The sequence below is a fragment of the Pristiophorus japonicus genome, unplaced genomic scaffold (genome assembly GCF_044704955.1).
Source record: "Pristiophorus japonicus isolate sPriJap1 unplaced genomic scaffold, sPriJap1.hap1 HAP1_SCAFFOLD_3665, whole genome shotgun sequence".
NCBI lineage: Eukaryota > Metazoa > Chordata > Chondrichthyes > Pristiophoridae > Pristiophorus > Pristiophorus japonicus.
This window is the reverse complement of record NW_027253505.1, coordinates 1-14,952: the sequence shown is the minus strand read 5'-3', so window position 1 is coordinate 14,952 and position 14,952 is coordinate 1. Positions and strand designations below refer to the sequence as shown.

The 14,952-nt window shown below is 45.7% G+C and overlaps 1 protein-coding gene across 1 annotated transcript; it reads left to right on the top strand.

Annotated features, from left to right (window-relative positions):
* Window positions 1-5,301: 5,301 nt before the first annotated feature.
* LOC139250294 (semaphorin-4D-like) lies at window positions 5,302-12,524 on the top strand (the record flags this gene model as incomplete). The annotated part of the gene is made up of 4 exons (XM_070872784.1): window positions 5,302-5,453; window positions 7,836-8,011; window positions 11,507-11,663; window positions 12,302-12,524. Coding segments are annotated over 4 exons (708 nt in total), but the record flags the coding sequence as incomplete, so codon positions are not given.
* Window positions 12,525-14,952: the final 2,428 nt, after the last annotated feature.

The following is a 14,952-nucleotide window of genomic DNA, read 5'->3' as shown; positions in this document are numbered from 1 at the left end:
CTCGCTCTCCGTCGCTCTCGCTCTCCGTCGCCCTCGCTCTCTCGCTCTCCGTCGCTCTCGCTCTCCGTCGCCCTCGCTCTCTCGCTCTCCGTCACTCTCGCTCTCCGTCGCCCTCGCTCTCTCGCTCTCCGTCGCCCTCGCTCTCTCGCTCTCCGTCGCCCTCGCTCTCTCGCTCTCCGTCGCCCTCGCTCTCCGTCGCCGTCGCCCTCGCTCTCTCGCTCTCCGTCACTCTCGCTCTCCGTCGCCCTCGCTCTCTCGCTCTCCGTCGCCCTCGCTCTCTCGCTCTCCGTCGCCCTCGCTCTCTCGCTCTCCGTCGCCCTCGCTCTCCGTCGCCGTCGCCCTCGCACTCTCGCTCTCCGTCGCCCTCGCTCTCTCGCTCTCCGTCACTCTCGCTCTCCGTCGCCCTCGCTCTCTCGCTCTCCGTCGCCCTCGCTCTCTCGCTCTCCGTCGCCCTCGCTCTCTCGCTCTCCGTCACTCTCGCTCTCTCGCCCTCGCTCTCGCTCTCCGTCGCCCTCGCTCTCTCGCTCTCCGTCGCCCTCGCTCTCTCGCTCTCCGTCGCCCTCGCTCTCTCGCTCTCCGTCGCCCTCGCTCTCTCGCTCTCCGTCGCCCTCGCTCTCCGTCTCCGTCGCCCTCGCTCTCTCGTCGCCGTCGCCCTCGCTCTCTCGCTCTCCGTCACTCTCGCTCTCCGTCGCCCTCGCTCTCTCGCTCTCCGTCACTCTCGCTCTCCGTCGCCCTCGCTCTCTCGCTCTCCGTCGCCCTCGCTCTCTCGCTCTCCGTCGCCCTCGCTCTCTCGCTCTCCGTCGCCCTCGCTCTCTCGCTCTCCGTCGCCCTCGCTCTCTCGCTCTCCGTCGCCCTCGCTCTCTCGCTCTCCGTCGCCCTCGCTCTCTCGCTCTCCGTCGCCTCGCTCTCCGTCGCCCTCGCTCTCTCGCTCTCCGTCGCCCTCGCTCTCTCGCTCTCCGTCGCCCTCGCTCTCTCGCTCTCCGTCGCCCTCGCTCTCTCGCTCTCCGTCGCCCTCGCTCTCTCGCTCTCCGTCGCCCTCGCTCTCTCGCTCTCCGTCGCCCTCGCTCTCTCGCTCTCCGTCGCCCTCGCTCTCTCGCTCTCCGTCGCCCTCGCTCTCTCGCTCTCCGTCGCCCTCGCTCTCTCGCTCTCCGTCGCCCTCGCTCTCTCGCTCTCCGTCGCCCTCGCTCTCCGTCGCCCTCGCTCTCTCGCTCTCCGTCGCCCTCGCTCTCTCGCTCTCCGTCGCCCTCGCTCTCTCGCTCTCCGTCGCCCTCGCTCTCTCGCTCTCCGTCTCTCTCGCTCTCCGTCGCCCTCGCTCCCCCTCTCCCTCGCTCTCCGTCGCCCTCGCTCTCTTGCTCTCCGTCGCACACGCTCTCTCGCTCTCCCTCTCCCTCTCCCTCGCCCTCGCTCTCTCGCTCTCCCTCGCCCTCGCTCTCTCGCTCGCTCTCCCTCGTCCTCACTCGCTCGCTCTCCCTCGCCCTCGCTCTCTCCGTCGCCTTCACTCTCCGTCTCCCTCTCTCTCTCTCTTTCCGTAGCCCTCTCTCGCTCTCCGTAGCCCTCTCTCTCTCGCTCTCCGTAGCCCTCTCTCGCTTTCCCTCTGTCTCTTTCTCTTTCTCTTCCTCCGATATTCCCCCCCTCTATCTTTCTCCCCCTCCGTCTCCCACTCTCTTCCCCCACCCACCCCCATTTCTCTCTCCCTCCGATCCCCCATCTCTCCCCTTTTGATCGAAGCTTCTCCAGGGCCTTGATCCACAGAGCTGAACAAAGCGCAGGCCGCACTGCACTGCAGGGTACTGCGCATGCGTGGCTGGACCTCGGTGCCAACGCACATGCGCAGAAAGGGGAGGACGCATGCGCAGAAGGACAGATAATCTCTTCCAAAAATGTAAAGCAAGCTTGCAGTTAAATTCTGCAACACATTCAGGAAACCTGTTCTTCTGGGTTTCCTGCCCTTACAATGGCACCTCTTCCCCTGCCCCGCACCCCCCCTCCCCCTCCCTGCAAAGAACTTGCCTCCAGGCTAAAATCCAGGCCTATATTTTTGTGAAGGATCAGATCCAATCCATGCTCCAGAACTAGCCACGCCTCTAGACACGCAGTTCTGCCACATTCACTCATGAAGGGTGGTGGACAATTAATCTACTAACAGGAGGAGGAGGCTCCATGAATATCCCCAACCTCAATGATGGCGCAGCCCAACACCCGAGTGCAAAAGACATGGTTGAAGCGATTGCAACTATCTTCAGCCAGAACGGACGATCCATATCGGCCTCCTCCTGAGGTCCTTACCATCACAGAAGCAATCTTCAGCCAATTCGATTTACTCCACGTGATATCAAGAAACAACTGAGCGCATTGGATTCAGCCAAGGCTATGGGCTCCGACAACATCCCGGCTGTCGTGCTAAAGATTTGTGCTCCAGAACTAGCCACACCTCTAGACATGCTGTTCCAGTACAACACTGGCATCTATCCGACAATGTGGAAAACTGCCCAGGCATGTCCTGTCCACCAAAAGTAAGACCAATCAAATCCGGCCAATTACTGTGCCATCAGTCTACACTCCATCATCAGCAAAGTGATGGACGATGTCGTCAACAATGCTATCAAGCGGCACTTGCTCACTAATAACCTGCTCACCAATGCTCAGTTTGGGTTCTGCCAGGACCACTCACCTCCATACCTCATTACAGCCTTGGTCCAAACATGGACAAAAAAGCTGAATTCCAAAGGTGAGGTGAGAGTGAGTACCCTTGACATCAATGTAGCATTTGACGAAGTGTGGCATCAAGGAGCTCCAGTAAAATTGAAGTCATGGGAATCGGGGAAAACTCTCCACTGGCTGGAATCTTACCGAGAACAGTGGAAGATGGTTGTGGTTGTTGGAGGCCAATCATCTCGGCCTCAAGATATCACTGTAGGAGTTCCTCAGGGCAATGTCCTCGGCCCAACCATCTTCAGCTGCTTCATCAATGACCTTCCCTCTATCATAAGGTCAGACGTTGATGATTGCACAGTGTTCAGTTCCATTCACAATTCCTCATAATGAAGCAATCCATTCCCGCATGCAGTAAGATCTGGATGACGTTCAGGCTTGGGCTGATAAGTGGCAAGTAACAGTCACACTACACAAGAGTCAGGCAATGACTATTCCAATAAGAGATAGTCTAACCACTGCCTCTTGACATTCAATGGCGTTTCCATTGCGGAACCCCCACTATCAACATCCTGGGGTCACCATTGACAGGAAACTTAACTGGACCAGCCACATAAATACTGTGGCTACAAGAGTAGATCAGAAGCTGAGTATTCTGAGGTGAGTGTCTCAGCTCCTGACTCTCCACCATCTACAAGACATAAATCAGGAGTGTGATGCAATACTCTCCACTTGCCTGGATAAGTGCAGCTCCAACAATACTCGTGAACATCCAGGACAAAGCAGCCCGCTTGATCGGCACCCCATCTACCACCTTAAAGATTCACTCCCTCCACCAATGGCCCACCGTGGCTGCAGTGTGTACTATCTACAAGATGCACCAAGGCTTCTTTGATAGCACCTCCCATGCCCGTGACCTCTACGAACTGGATGGACAAGGGCAGCAGGCGCATGGGAACACCATCACGTCCAAGTTCCCCTCAAAGTCACACACCGTCCTGACTTGGAAATATACCGCCGTTCCTTCATTGGGTCAAAATTCTGGAACTTCCTCCCTGGCAGCACTGTGGGATTACCTTCTCTCATGACTGCAACTGTTCACGAGGCGTCTCACCACCACCTTCTCAAGGGCAATTAGGGGTGGGCAATAAATACCAGCAATGTCTCCATCCCATGAATGAATTTAAAAAAAATGTAGTATACCAAAACTCAAGTAATACTTGATTTATATAGCGTGCCAAAACATTTCAAACCGCTTCTTGCAGTGAGCTACTTTTGAAGTGCAGTGAATGTAGTGAAATGTGACGGACATTCTGCACCAGCAGTAATTCTGAAATAGCAGTCAGGTGATTGACCAGTTCATCAGGTTTTTTGCGTGGTATTGGCTGAAGGAGGAATGTTGGCCAGAAGCGCCTGCTTTTTGAATGGGGTCTTTAATAAACAGGCAGCTGGACCTTGGGTTAATGGCTTGTCTCATTTGTAGAATGGCATATTGGACATTTCGGCATTCTCTCAGTACAGTAATAGCTTATTGACCTAGCTTATTCCCTCAAGTCTTGGGCATGTACAGATCTAACCAATAGTCTTTTTGTCTTAGAGGAAAGGGTGCTATCAACTGAGGCAGTCTGTCACATCTTGAACATGTGAGCATTTCATAGTTATGTTACTTACCATGCCGCTCATTAGGAACTGTTGCTACTTGCTGTTCATTTTTTTTTCAAAAAATATACTTTATTCATATAAAATTTTCACAATACATTGGGAAATAGTTCAGTACCTTGCGGTCAGCAATTCCATACAATTCGTTTAGATGCTGACAGCAGTTCCATACAATGCACTAGCGTGCATTTCATTTCAAGGTACAGTTTAGTACAATCTGTAAATCACGTTACAGCTGTTCATGTAGCAAGGGCTTAAACCTGTGCTTGTCAGTTATCTACAAAACAACTAGTAATTGTCCTCCTGAGGAGGGGGTAAGTGCAGTCTCTTTGAGGTTGACATGGCTTGAACATTACATGTCTGGGGATGGAAATTCGAAACCAAGTCAACCCTTTGTGGCAGACTTGGTAATCCAATACCTCAACCATGCCACTGATAATTGATCAGATACTTAGGCTCAATAATAGAACCTAGAAATGGGGACTGAGATTCATCCCACTCAGCTCCAGATTACCCAATAAACCTCTGTGCTAACTGGAAGTGTAGTATAAGCTGGACAAATAACTGATAATTTTATCAGAGCTTTGTATTCGTAAGCTCTATGGTTTTTACCTGGTTGAACTCTAGCAGTGCTGCTGGGAACGCATTGTGGTCCCTAAGCCTTGGTTTTGTGAACATATGTCTGAACTCTCGACTTGAGTAAGGAGTCTGCGTCCTATGCATTGAAAGTGAGCACATAATTCTTTGTGTTCATTTTTCAGTAGCTTGAGTCAGAGACTCTTAAACACGGTGGTATAGTTCACTGCATGCCAGATACTCAGCTGACCCACAATTTTGAATGTATGAACAATGCTTCCTGGAAATTGGTCCATTTTTGTTGGGCCAAGCGTAATAGAGATTTGTGTTTCTGTCGGGGATTGTTAGTCATAGAATATTCAAAGTGTCCATGGTTTTCCAATTACCAAGTTTCTGTTTGTTTCTTTTCCACAGAGCCAAATTTTATCTACTCAGATGTGATAAGAGAAAGTGAAAATAATTTGGATGGTCGTGATGATAAAGTCTATTTTTTCTTCACTGAAGTGTCTGTTGAATATGAATTTAATAGCAGACTTCTGGTGCCAAGAATAGCTCGTGTGTGCAAGGTAAGATACGGCAATAGAAGCTATTTAATTTTAATAAAAGCTCATGCTTGGAGCTCTAGTATCAGGAAAACCATGCATGCAAGTAATCAATTCTTGTTGCCAAGGGTCATTGATGCTGTGTAAAATAGTTTGTTTAAAAGAGAATGACAGTGACACTAGCAGACTATAAATGCTATTTTTCCCCCCTAATTTTGGTATCTATATAACGAGAGTTAAAATGCACAGCAGCCTATTTTTGTTATGTTTTAATACATTTGCCATATATCATTATTAGTTCCTTTATTCCTTTATAGTGAATATAGTATTATTATAATAGTATGTTTGTGAGTGAATCTGCTTCCTCTGCAGTCATATTCCTTGTTAGTACATCCCCCCCATTGTCCTCCTTTTTTTTCTTTCTGGGCTCTGGGAGGCTGCTTTTTCTGGGTAATCTCAGCCTTATCTCTTGGCCACTGTGGGTGATGGGTTTAACTGCCTCATGAAATGTGAAGTGTGGAATAGATATTGATATCTAAAAGAGACATACTCTTTAGAGGATATTCATAACCTTCCAATACAACAGGAAAATTATTCCAGATTACCCTTGCAATCGCTCAATGTGTCAATATAATTTGTCTGAAGTAGGCTAGGATAATATGAATTGTATTAACCCAGAAGTACTTGAAGTATTTGGTTGCGGACCTGTGAGCCAGACAGCGAGATGCCATTTTCAATTCTTGGATAGCAACTTTTAGATTTCCACATTTAACCATGCATCTGCCGTCACCTGAAGTTGCCTCGGCGTTATTTTGACTGCAAATTATGTGCCAGTGTTCGTTTTGGCGTTGTTGATCTTGTGTTTGGTTATGGTGCCATTGCAAGAGTTAGTTCTTTGAGCCCTACTTTGATTTCTGTAATTCTTTGAGAGGGTCAAGTAGCCATCCCATTGGTTTAATGGCTGGAATAAATAGTAATCCAGACATTGGATGTCTCTGCCCTGTACAATAGCAAAGGCTGAAGTTTGGTGACATCATCTATTAACAATCGCGCATTATAAGAGGTTGAGTAAATCAAGGAACTCCAGTTGCTAAATACTGATCTAAATCCCATTGCCAGGTCCTTGCCTTCAGCTGCCGAGGCCCTAAGCTGTGGAACTCCCTCCCTAAACCGCTCAGCTCTCTTTCCTCCATCAAGACTCTCCTTAAAACCTACCTATTTTCTGCCGTAATTTCTTCTTATCTGGCTCGATGTCAAATTTAATTTTTTGTCTTATAACACTTCTCTGAAGTGCCTTGGGACGTTTTATTATGTTAAAGGCGCTATATAAATACAAAGTGTTGTTGCCTCAAGTATTGCCCAGAGGAAGACCCCACTCTATTAAGTGCATTGTTTGCCTCAAGTGAGAATATCAGTATGAGCTCAGATGTTACGGTTTGTTTCATCGATAAATGTAATTGGTGATTGTACATTCCAAATGATTGACTTCCACACTCAGTTTGAGCAAATTGTGTATGAACACATTGAACTGTAGTTATAATGGTTTGGTTAGTATTTCGAAGCCACAGTTCATTCATCAAATTAGTTCATAGGAAGTGCTGAATGTTGATTCTCGCCATTTTTATGGATGTGAGAGATTGTTGCCTCTTGCAGGTTCTTGGATAGGATTCCATGAAGAGTGACCATTTGAATATGCCGCTGACATATTTACTAATGCATTTGTGTGCAAGTTTTTAGTGACAAGATTTTATTTTCAAAACCCATTCTGGAGAGACCATTCAAAATTAAAATTTGCTTTGAAAGAAAAACACAACTCGGTGGATGCCTTTATCTGCTACAATTATTGCTGTTATAAGATTAATTTAACAGTAAACGCAGCTCCTCCAGTATCTCAGCAACTTATCCAATGAGTGGCTAAGCTACATAGACCAGTCTTAGTTCCACTCTCCACTCTGCGCTGAATTCGCTGATCTCAGTTTAAATGCTAATATGACCGTAAACCCCCAGGTTAAGGATGGGGAAATTAGTCCCTGATCACTATCTGATGAGCTCATGATGCTCAATGTGATAAAATACCCTGCTGACATTTTGTGTGAAGGCTCATGCGTGAATAATGGACATTTGGGTGAGATATTGCAGGGGAGTGGTGCACATGAAACTGTACCCCAGCAATGAGTCAATGCTTTAGGATAAGGAGAAAGCTGGTTAGAAACAATATCCGCCTGGACCTTGGTGTTGTGGGGGAATTTAGAATGTTTTTACTTGCCGCTGAGATTAAATTAATCCATGTGACTAAATTGATCTAGGGAAGGTACTTTACAAGTACTGGACACCTAAATGTAATATAAGTCTGTTGTCAAATGTGCAGTAAATTTTAAATACTGATATTTATTTGATTATTTTTAGGGTGATCAGGGAGGATCAAGGATTTTACAGAAGAGGTGGACATCATTCCTAAAAGCTAAGCTGGTTTGCACTCTGCCTGAATCCAATTTTGTCTTCAATGTTATTCAGGATGTTTTTATTTTGAAAACTCCAAATTGGAAGGAAACGGTGTTTTATGGTGCATTTACATCACAGTGGTAAGTAATTTTATTGCCCTGATTTTCAATATTCAATATATAAGTAAATTACATTTTTTAAGTACAATCGTTCAGGGAAATATTAGTTTGATGTTGTGCATTCATTTCTTCTCTGTACATTAATAAGTTCATTCTATATTAGTTGATAGGTCTGTTTAGCCTCAACAGACTTGGATAGAGTTTAATAAAATGCATTTCAGAGCTGCTGAGCTGAAAAAGCAATTGATCAACTTGCAAGTTACACCAAGTTTCATTCTCCATCATTAGGCCTTCATCAGTTTCCTCAATTCCTGCTTTCAGCATTAAACACATTGTTTGCACTAAAGATGACATTTTTCTTTCTCCTTACCTTCCTTTTTTTTTGTGTTTTCTCACTGTTCCCTTTGGAAGTGGAAGGATTCACAGGCTGATTAACAGTGTGACTGGCCGCATTAACGCTCCTTCCATTGGCCGCAATCATCTTTATACCAGCCCTATACATCGGGAGGTTTTATGGGCTCCCACAACCCTTGAGTGGGGGCCACCGGATGCGAGTATCCGCTGAATGTCAACCCAGAATTCAAAGCCAGAGCTCTGACTCCACTCGCTGGGACTGTCTGGAATAGGGTACGAACCCTGCACCTTCTGGCCCAAAGGCGGGCATGCTACCACTGCACCAGAGGCTTAGTGTCGTTGAAAAATGTCTTATTTTCTTCGCTGAAGTTCACATACTGATTATATTAGTGAATCCTGTCTCTTTCTTGTTCATTGATGTACATTGGCAGTGAACAGAACTTTGGTAAATAAGCTAAGTAGAGTAGTGCTTACCTCCAGAGAAGTGTCACATTGGGTGAATGAAATTGCTCAAATCCCTCCCTTTTATTATAATTGAACTCCCTTCTCTGCTATCATCATAAATGGACGATGACATCGATCAGGATTAGCCATTTAAAGATTCAAAGCTAAAATTAAAGAACAACAATTCAACGATGCAGCTGAGTAGCTAAAGGGTTGGATCTTTGATTCCCATAAAGAATGTGGCAGTTAGGTCCTAGGGCTGCCTGGCACTCAGATTTGGTTTACTTGAGAAGGTTTTTCCAGTTTTCCTCCAGCCAATATATGCCAAAGCATCTGGGTAGGGTAGAGAGAACTGGTATTGTTTGATTCACTCCCTCGCAAACTGTACTATCGCTGTATTCCCAATGGGAAATGTTGTAAAAACTGTAGTCAGGTGCTCAGATGCAAATAGTGATTATGGAGTTATCTTACATTTAATTATAGATTACTTTGCACATAGGGTTAGTGTGGAAATGCACAAATGATCGATTGCCGATGATGAGTTTGGCTGTTTTTAAATACTACCCTCCCCCAAAATATATGACAAGTACTTTTTCAAATTGGTGTTTCTAAGAATAAGAATAATGTGCCTCCCCCGCCCCCCCCTAATAATGTAGTGGGTTTAATGAGCGACTGAGAAATGAATATCTGATGTAAATTTAGTAGTATTTTGGTGTCACTATCTTACTACGAGTACTTTGTACAGCTACTTTCGTATGCCTCGGTGAAGATGTTGACGATGGCCTGGAGTTCAGCCTCTGAATGTGTTCAGACGCAAGCGTCGTCTGCGTACTGTAGTTCGATGACAGAGGATAAGAACATAAGAAATAAGAACAGGAGTAGGCCATTTGGCTCCTCGAGCCTGCTCCACCATTCAGTAAGATCATGGCTGATCTGACCATGGACTCAGCTCCACTTCCCTGCCTGCTCCCCATAACCCTTTATTTCCTTATCGCTCAAAAATCTGTCTACCTCCACCTTAAATATATTCAATGACACAGCCTCCACAGCTCTCTGGGGCAGAGAATTCCACAGATTTACAACCCTGAGAGAAGAAATTCCTCCTCCATCTCAGTTTTAAATGGGCGGCCCCTTATTCTAAGTCTATGTCCTCTAGTTTTAGTTTCCCCTATGAGTGGAAATATCCTCTCTGCATCCACCTTTTCTAGCCTCCTCATTATCTTATAAGTTTCAATAAGATCACCTCTCATTCTTCTGAACTCCAATGTGTATAGGCCCAACCTACTCAACCTATCCTCAAGTCAACCCCCTCATCTCCGGAATCAACCTAGTGAACAGTCTTGGATCTAGCCGGGAGGCGACAAAGCTGGAACAGGTTCTCACTGGTTCTATAGTTTAGTTCCATTCCAACGAAGAGCTTGTTGAGTGTGAGATGGAACATTGCAGCGAGGAAGATCGAGCAGAGGGTTGGCGCAATGACGCAGCCCTGCTTGACCCTGGTCCAGACGTGGATTGGGTCTGTGGTGGATCCGTTGGTCAGGATCACGGCTTGCATGTCGTCGTGGAGCAGGCGGAGGATGACGTCGACAAACTTTTGGGGGCAGCCGAAACAGAGGAGGACGTTCCATAGTCCCTCACGGTTAACAGTGTCAAAGGCCTTTGTGAGGTCAAAGAAGGCCATGTACAAGGGTTGGTGCTTGCAGTTGTTGCACAGTGAAGATCATGTCCGTTGTACCCCGTAGCGGAAGGAATCCACACTGTGACTCCAGGAGGATAGACGCACCAACGTCAGTGTTCTCGACCAGGCCAACATCCCCAGCATCGAAGCACTGACCACACTCGACCAGCTCCGTTGGGTGGGCCACATTGTCCGCATGCCCGATACAGGACTCCCAAAGCAAGCACTCTACTCGGAACTCCTACACTGCAAGCGAGCCCCAGGTGGGCAGAGGAAACGTTTCAAAGACACCCTCAAAGCCTCCTTGATAAAGTGCAACATCCCCACCGACACCTGGGAGTCCCTGGCCAAAGACCGCCTAAGTGGAGGAAGAACATCCGGGATGGCGCTGAGCACCTCGAGTCTCGTCGCCGAGAGCATGCAGAAAACAAGTGCGGGCAGCGGAAGGAGCGTACGGCAAACCAGACTCCCCACCCACCCTTTCCTTCAACGACTGTCTGTCCCACCTGTGACAGAGACTGTAATTCCTGAATTGGACTGTTCAGTCACCTGAGAACTCACTTTTAGAGTGGAAGCAAGTCTTCCTCGATTTCAATGGACTGCCGATGATGATGACGAGTACTTTGTACAGCTAATGGATACTTGTGCTGTTGCTCACAGTCGGAGGATATGCCATTTACAAGGAGATGTAATCCATGTAACCCATAGCATGTAATTCTGCTCCTGTGGATCTGTAAGCAGTCTTTTGTGACACTTTATAGAATCGTAGAAGTTTATAGTGAAGGATGAGGCCATTTGGCCATAGGGTCCAATTGTCATGTCTTTCCGAGGTCAATTAGAGAAAAATTGCCCTTAAATAGATCCTTTGTGCCAGTTAGAGATCAGAAGAAATGATTAGGAATTTCCTGACTTTTTAAAAATAAAAAAACACTGTGACCCATAGATTTGCAAGTGTGTACCTGATGTATGATGGCCACATCTCAAAACTATACCTAGAAACGATAATCTTATAATACAGTATGATTTTATGACCTTGTCAGGAGTAATTTGGAAGTGTCGGCAGTCTGCGCCTTTAACATGTTCAACGTGGAGGATGTTTTCTCTCAAGGGAAATACATGCAAAGTGCTACCTTTGAACAGTCCCATGTAAAATGGGTCAGATATAGTGGACAAGTTCCAACGCCTCGCCCTGGCTCAGTGAGTATTCATAACTGTTTAAATGAAGTACAAGGTCTGCCAGCTTTATATGACAGCTGTAGCGTGTCACTGTTGCTACTCTAGCAATGGTGAAACAAAATAATGTGACACAGCTGTGTAATTACGAATTTGCAACTTGTCAGTTTAAATGTTTCTCAATGCAGTTTAACAGTGTTTTGTATGACAGTTTGTGTACATGTGGAACTTTAAAAAGTTCCCAGTTTGTCCACTCATGATTACTGTGTTGGCAAAGGGCTCACAAAAAGGTGTATGTCCTTGTGGAGCTCTATTATCCCTGTGCTGAGGGAGTTAGCAGTGTAAATAATTCCAGATAATTTGTTGGGTACTTTGATATCTTTCAGTCACTGATATAGGTACATATTTAAAATGTAGGCGCTACCAAAAATTCTAGAATACAATAATCAAGAAGTAAAATGTTCTAATTTTAAAACAAATAATGTTTTTACCATTTTGTTATCTGGAAGCCCAGAACAATAATAGGCTGTTATGACTCAATATAACATCAGTTCTTCAGTGATTGAAAGTAACATGTTCTCCTTTGATATATTTAGTTATGGGAATAAGTGGTTGATGTTGGAATATTGTTTTCATCATTCAATTCCTTTTTCCCTTTCCAGTGTATAAACAATGAGGCGCGAGCTTTGAATTTCAGCAGCTCGCTCATGTTGCCCGACAAAACTCTCCAGTTTGTTAAGGACCACCCCCTGATGGCAGACCCAGTGAACGCCATCGGAAATGGACCTAAATTGGTCAAGAAAAATGCAAACTATATACAGATTGTTGTGGACAGAGTTAGAGCACTTGATAACAACCTCTATGATGTTATGTTTGTTGGTACAGGTGAGTTTTTGTAATGTACGGCCATTGGAAATTTATGAACGTATTCATTTGATAGTGGACATGTATATCCATTGCATACTGGGTTGAGGACAGAGACTTAATAAAAGGTACAGGAACTAGCTGAGCACATAAAAGAATAAGGCAATTGCATAACTAAGTACTTGCCCATGGGGTTCCTCTATAGGTAAAAGTAAAGCTTCACTAACACGTGGCAAAAATTTGAAAATCTATTCTGGGCCTAAGCTTTGTGACTATCTGAGAGGACCCTAACAAAAAAAACACTGGGAACAGTCAGCAGGTCAATTTGCTTTTGTGCAAGAAAGATGAGTTAACGTTTCAAGTGTGGACCCATTGTCGTAGAGGGGATGTGGTGAATTTGATTCTGGTGGCTGTCTGTGCACAGGCTGCAAGAGACCAGAGGGTTACAAGGCTCTGTAGCAGAGTCTTTTACACATTCGTTTAATTACGATTATAACATTTTTAAAACTGCATGTATCTACCTAATTGTGATAGTGTTTCACCATAGCATTACTTTCTCATTGATCTGCCTGCTTGAGCTCATCCAAAACTTTGCTACCTGTACCCTGACTCGCACCTTTCCATTCACTTATCAGCCCTGTGCTCGCTGACCTACATAGGCTCCCGATACAGCAGTGCTTCAGTTTTAAAATTCTCATCCTTGTGTTCAAATCTCTCCGTGGCTTTGCCCCTCCTTATCTCTGTAATCTCCATCAGCCCTACAATCCTCCAAGGATTCTGCATTCCTTCAATTCTGGCCTCTTGTGCATCCCAATTTCCTTCGCTCCTTCATTTGTGGCCATGCCTTCTGATTTCTAGGCCCTAAGCTCGGAATTCCCTCCCTGTACCTCTCTACTTCTCTCTCCTCCTTTAAGAAGCTTTAAGAATCATGAGGGGCCTGGACAGAGTAGATCGGGACAAACTGTTCCCATTGGCGGAAGGGTCAAGAACCAGAGGGCACAGATTTAAGGTGATTGGCAAAAGAACCAAAAGGTGACATAAGAAAAAACTTTCTTACACAGCAAGTGGTTAAGATCTGGAATGCACTACCTGAAAAGGTGGTGGAGGCAGACTCGATCACTGCTTTCAAAAGGGAGTTGGATAAATACCTGAAAGAAAAATATTTGCAGGGCTATGGGAAAAGGACAGGGGAGTGGGACTAGCTGAAATGCTCTTGCAGAGAGCCGACGCTGGCTCCCCGGGCCGAATGGCCGCCTTCCATGCTACAATCATTCTATGATTCTAAATCCTTGAAAGCCTACTTCGTCCTGTCCTAATATCTCCTTATGTGATTCTGTGTCAAATTTTGTCTGATAATGCTCCTGTGAAGAGCTTTGGGACATTTTTCTATGTCAGAGGTGTTATATAAATGCAAGTTGCTGTTGTTGCACAAAGCCCATATTGTTTTCTCTCTCTCTTGTATCTCATTATATTTTGGAATGTACTTGTCCTCTCCTAAGTCCATCTGTGCCGTATATTATTTCCCAGCTGGGTAGGGAACAGGCAACCTGCTTTCAAATCTGTGGGAAAGTCTAAGAAACCAGTCCAAGGAGAACATTCCTTCAAAGTTTTCTGCCTATCTGTACAGAAGACCCTACTTGGTGAAATGCTCAAACAGTCATTTGCAATTTGGGAGTCACAATGAGTTACTTCCCTCCAATTTTCTCATTCTGTCTGGTGACAGCGCTTACATAGGATATATGACACAGAATTAGGACATTTGGCCCAACCAGTCCATGCTGGCATTTAGCCTCCTCCCTTCTTTCCTCATCTAAATCTATCAGCATAACCCTATATTCCCTTCTCTCTCATATGCTTGTGCAGCTTCCCCTTAAATGCATCTATACTATTTGCTTCAACCAATCCCTGTGGTAGCGAGTTCCACATTCTCACCATTCTTTGGATAAAGAAGTTTCTTCTGAATTCCTTATTGGATTTCTTGGTGACTATCTTAAATTGTTGGCCTCTAGTTATGCTCTTCCACACAAGTGGAAACATTCTCTCTGTATCCACTCTATCAAAACCTTTCATAATTTTAAAGACCTCTATTAGGTCACCCCTCAGCCTTCTTTTTTTCAAGAGAAAAATGACCCAGCCTGTTCATGTTTTCTTGATATCAACACCCTCACATTTCTGGTATCATCCTTGTAAATCTTCTCTGCACCCTCTCCAGTGCCTCTATATCCTTTTTAGAAACATAGAAACATAGAAAATAGGTGCAGGAGTAGGCCATTCGGCCCTTCGAGCCTGCACCGCCATTCAATAAGATCATGGCAGATCATTCCCTCAGTACCCTTTTCCTGCTTTCTCTCCATACCCCTTGATCCCCTTAGCCGTAAGGGCCATATCTAACTCCCTCTTGAATATATCCAATGAACTGGCATCAACAACTCTCTGCGGCAGGGATTAC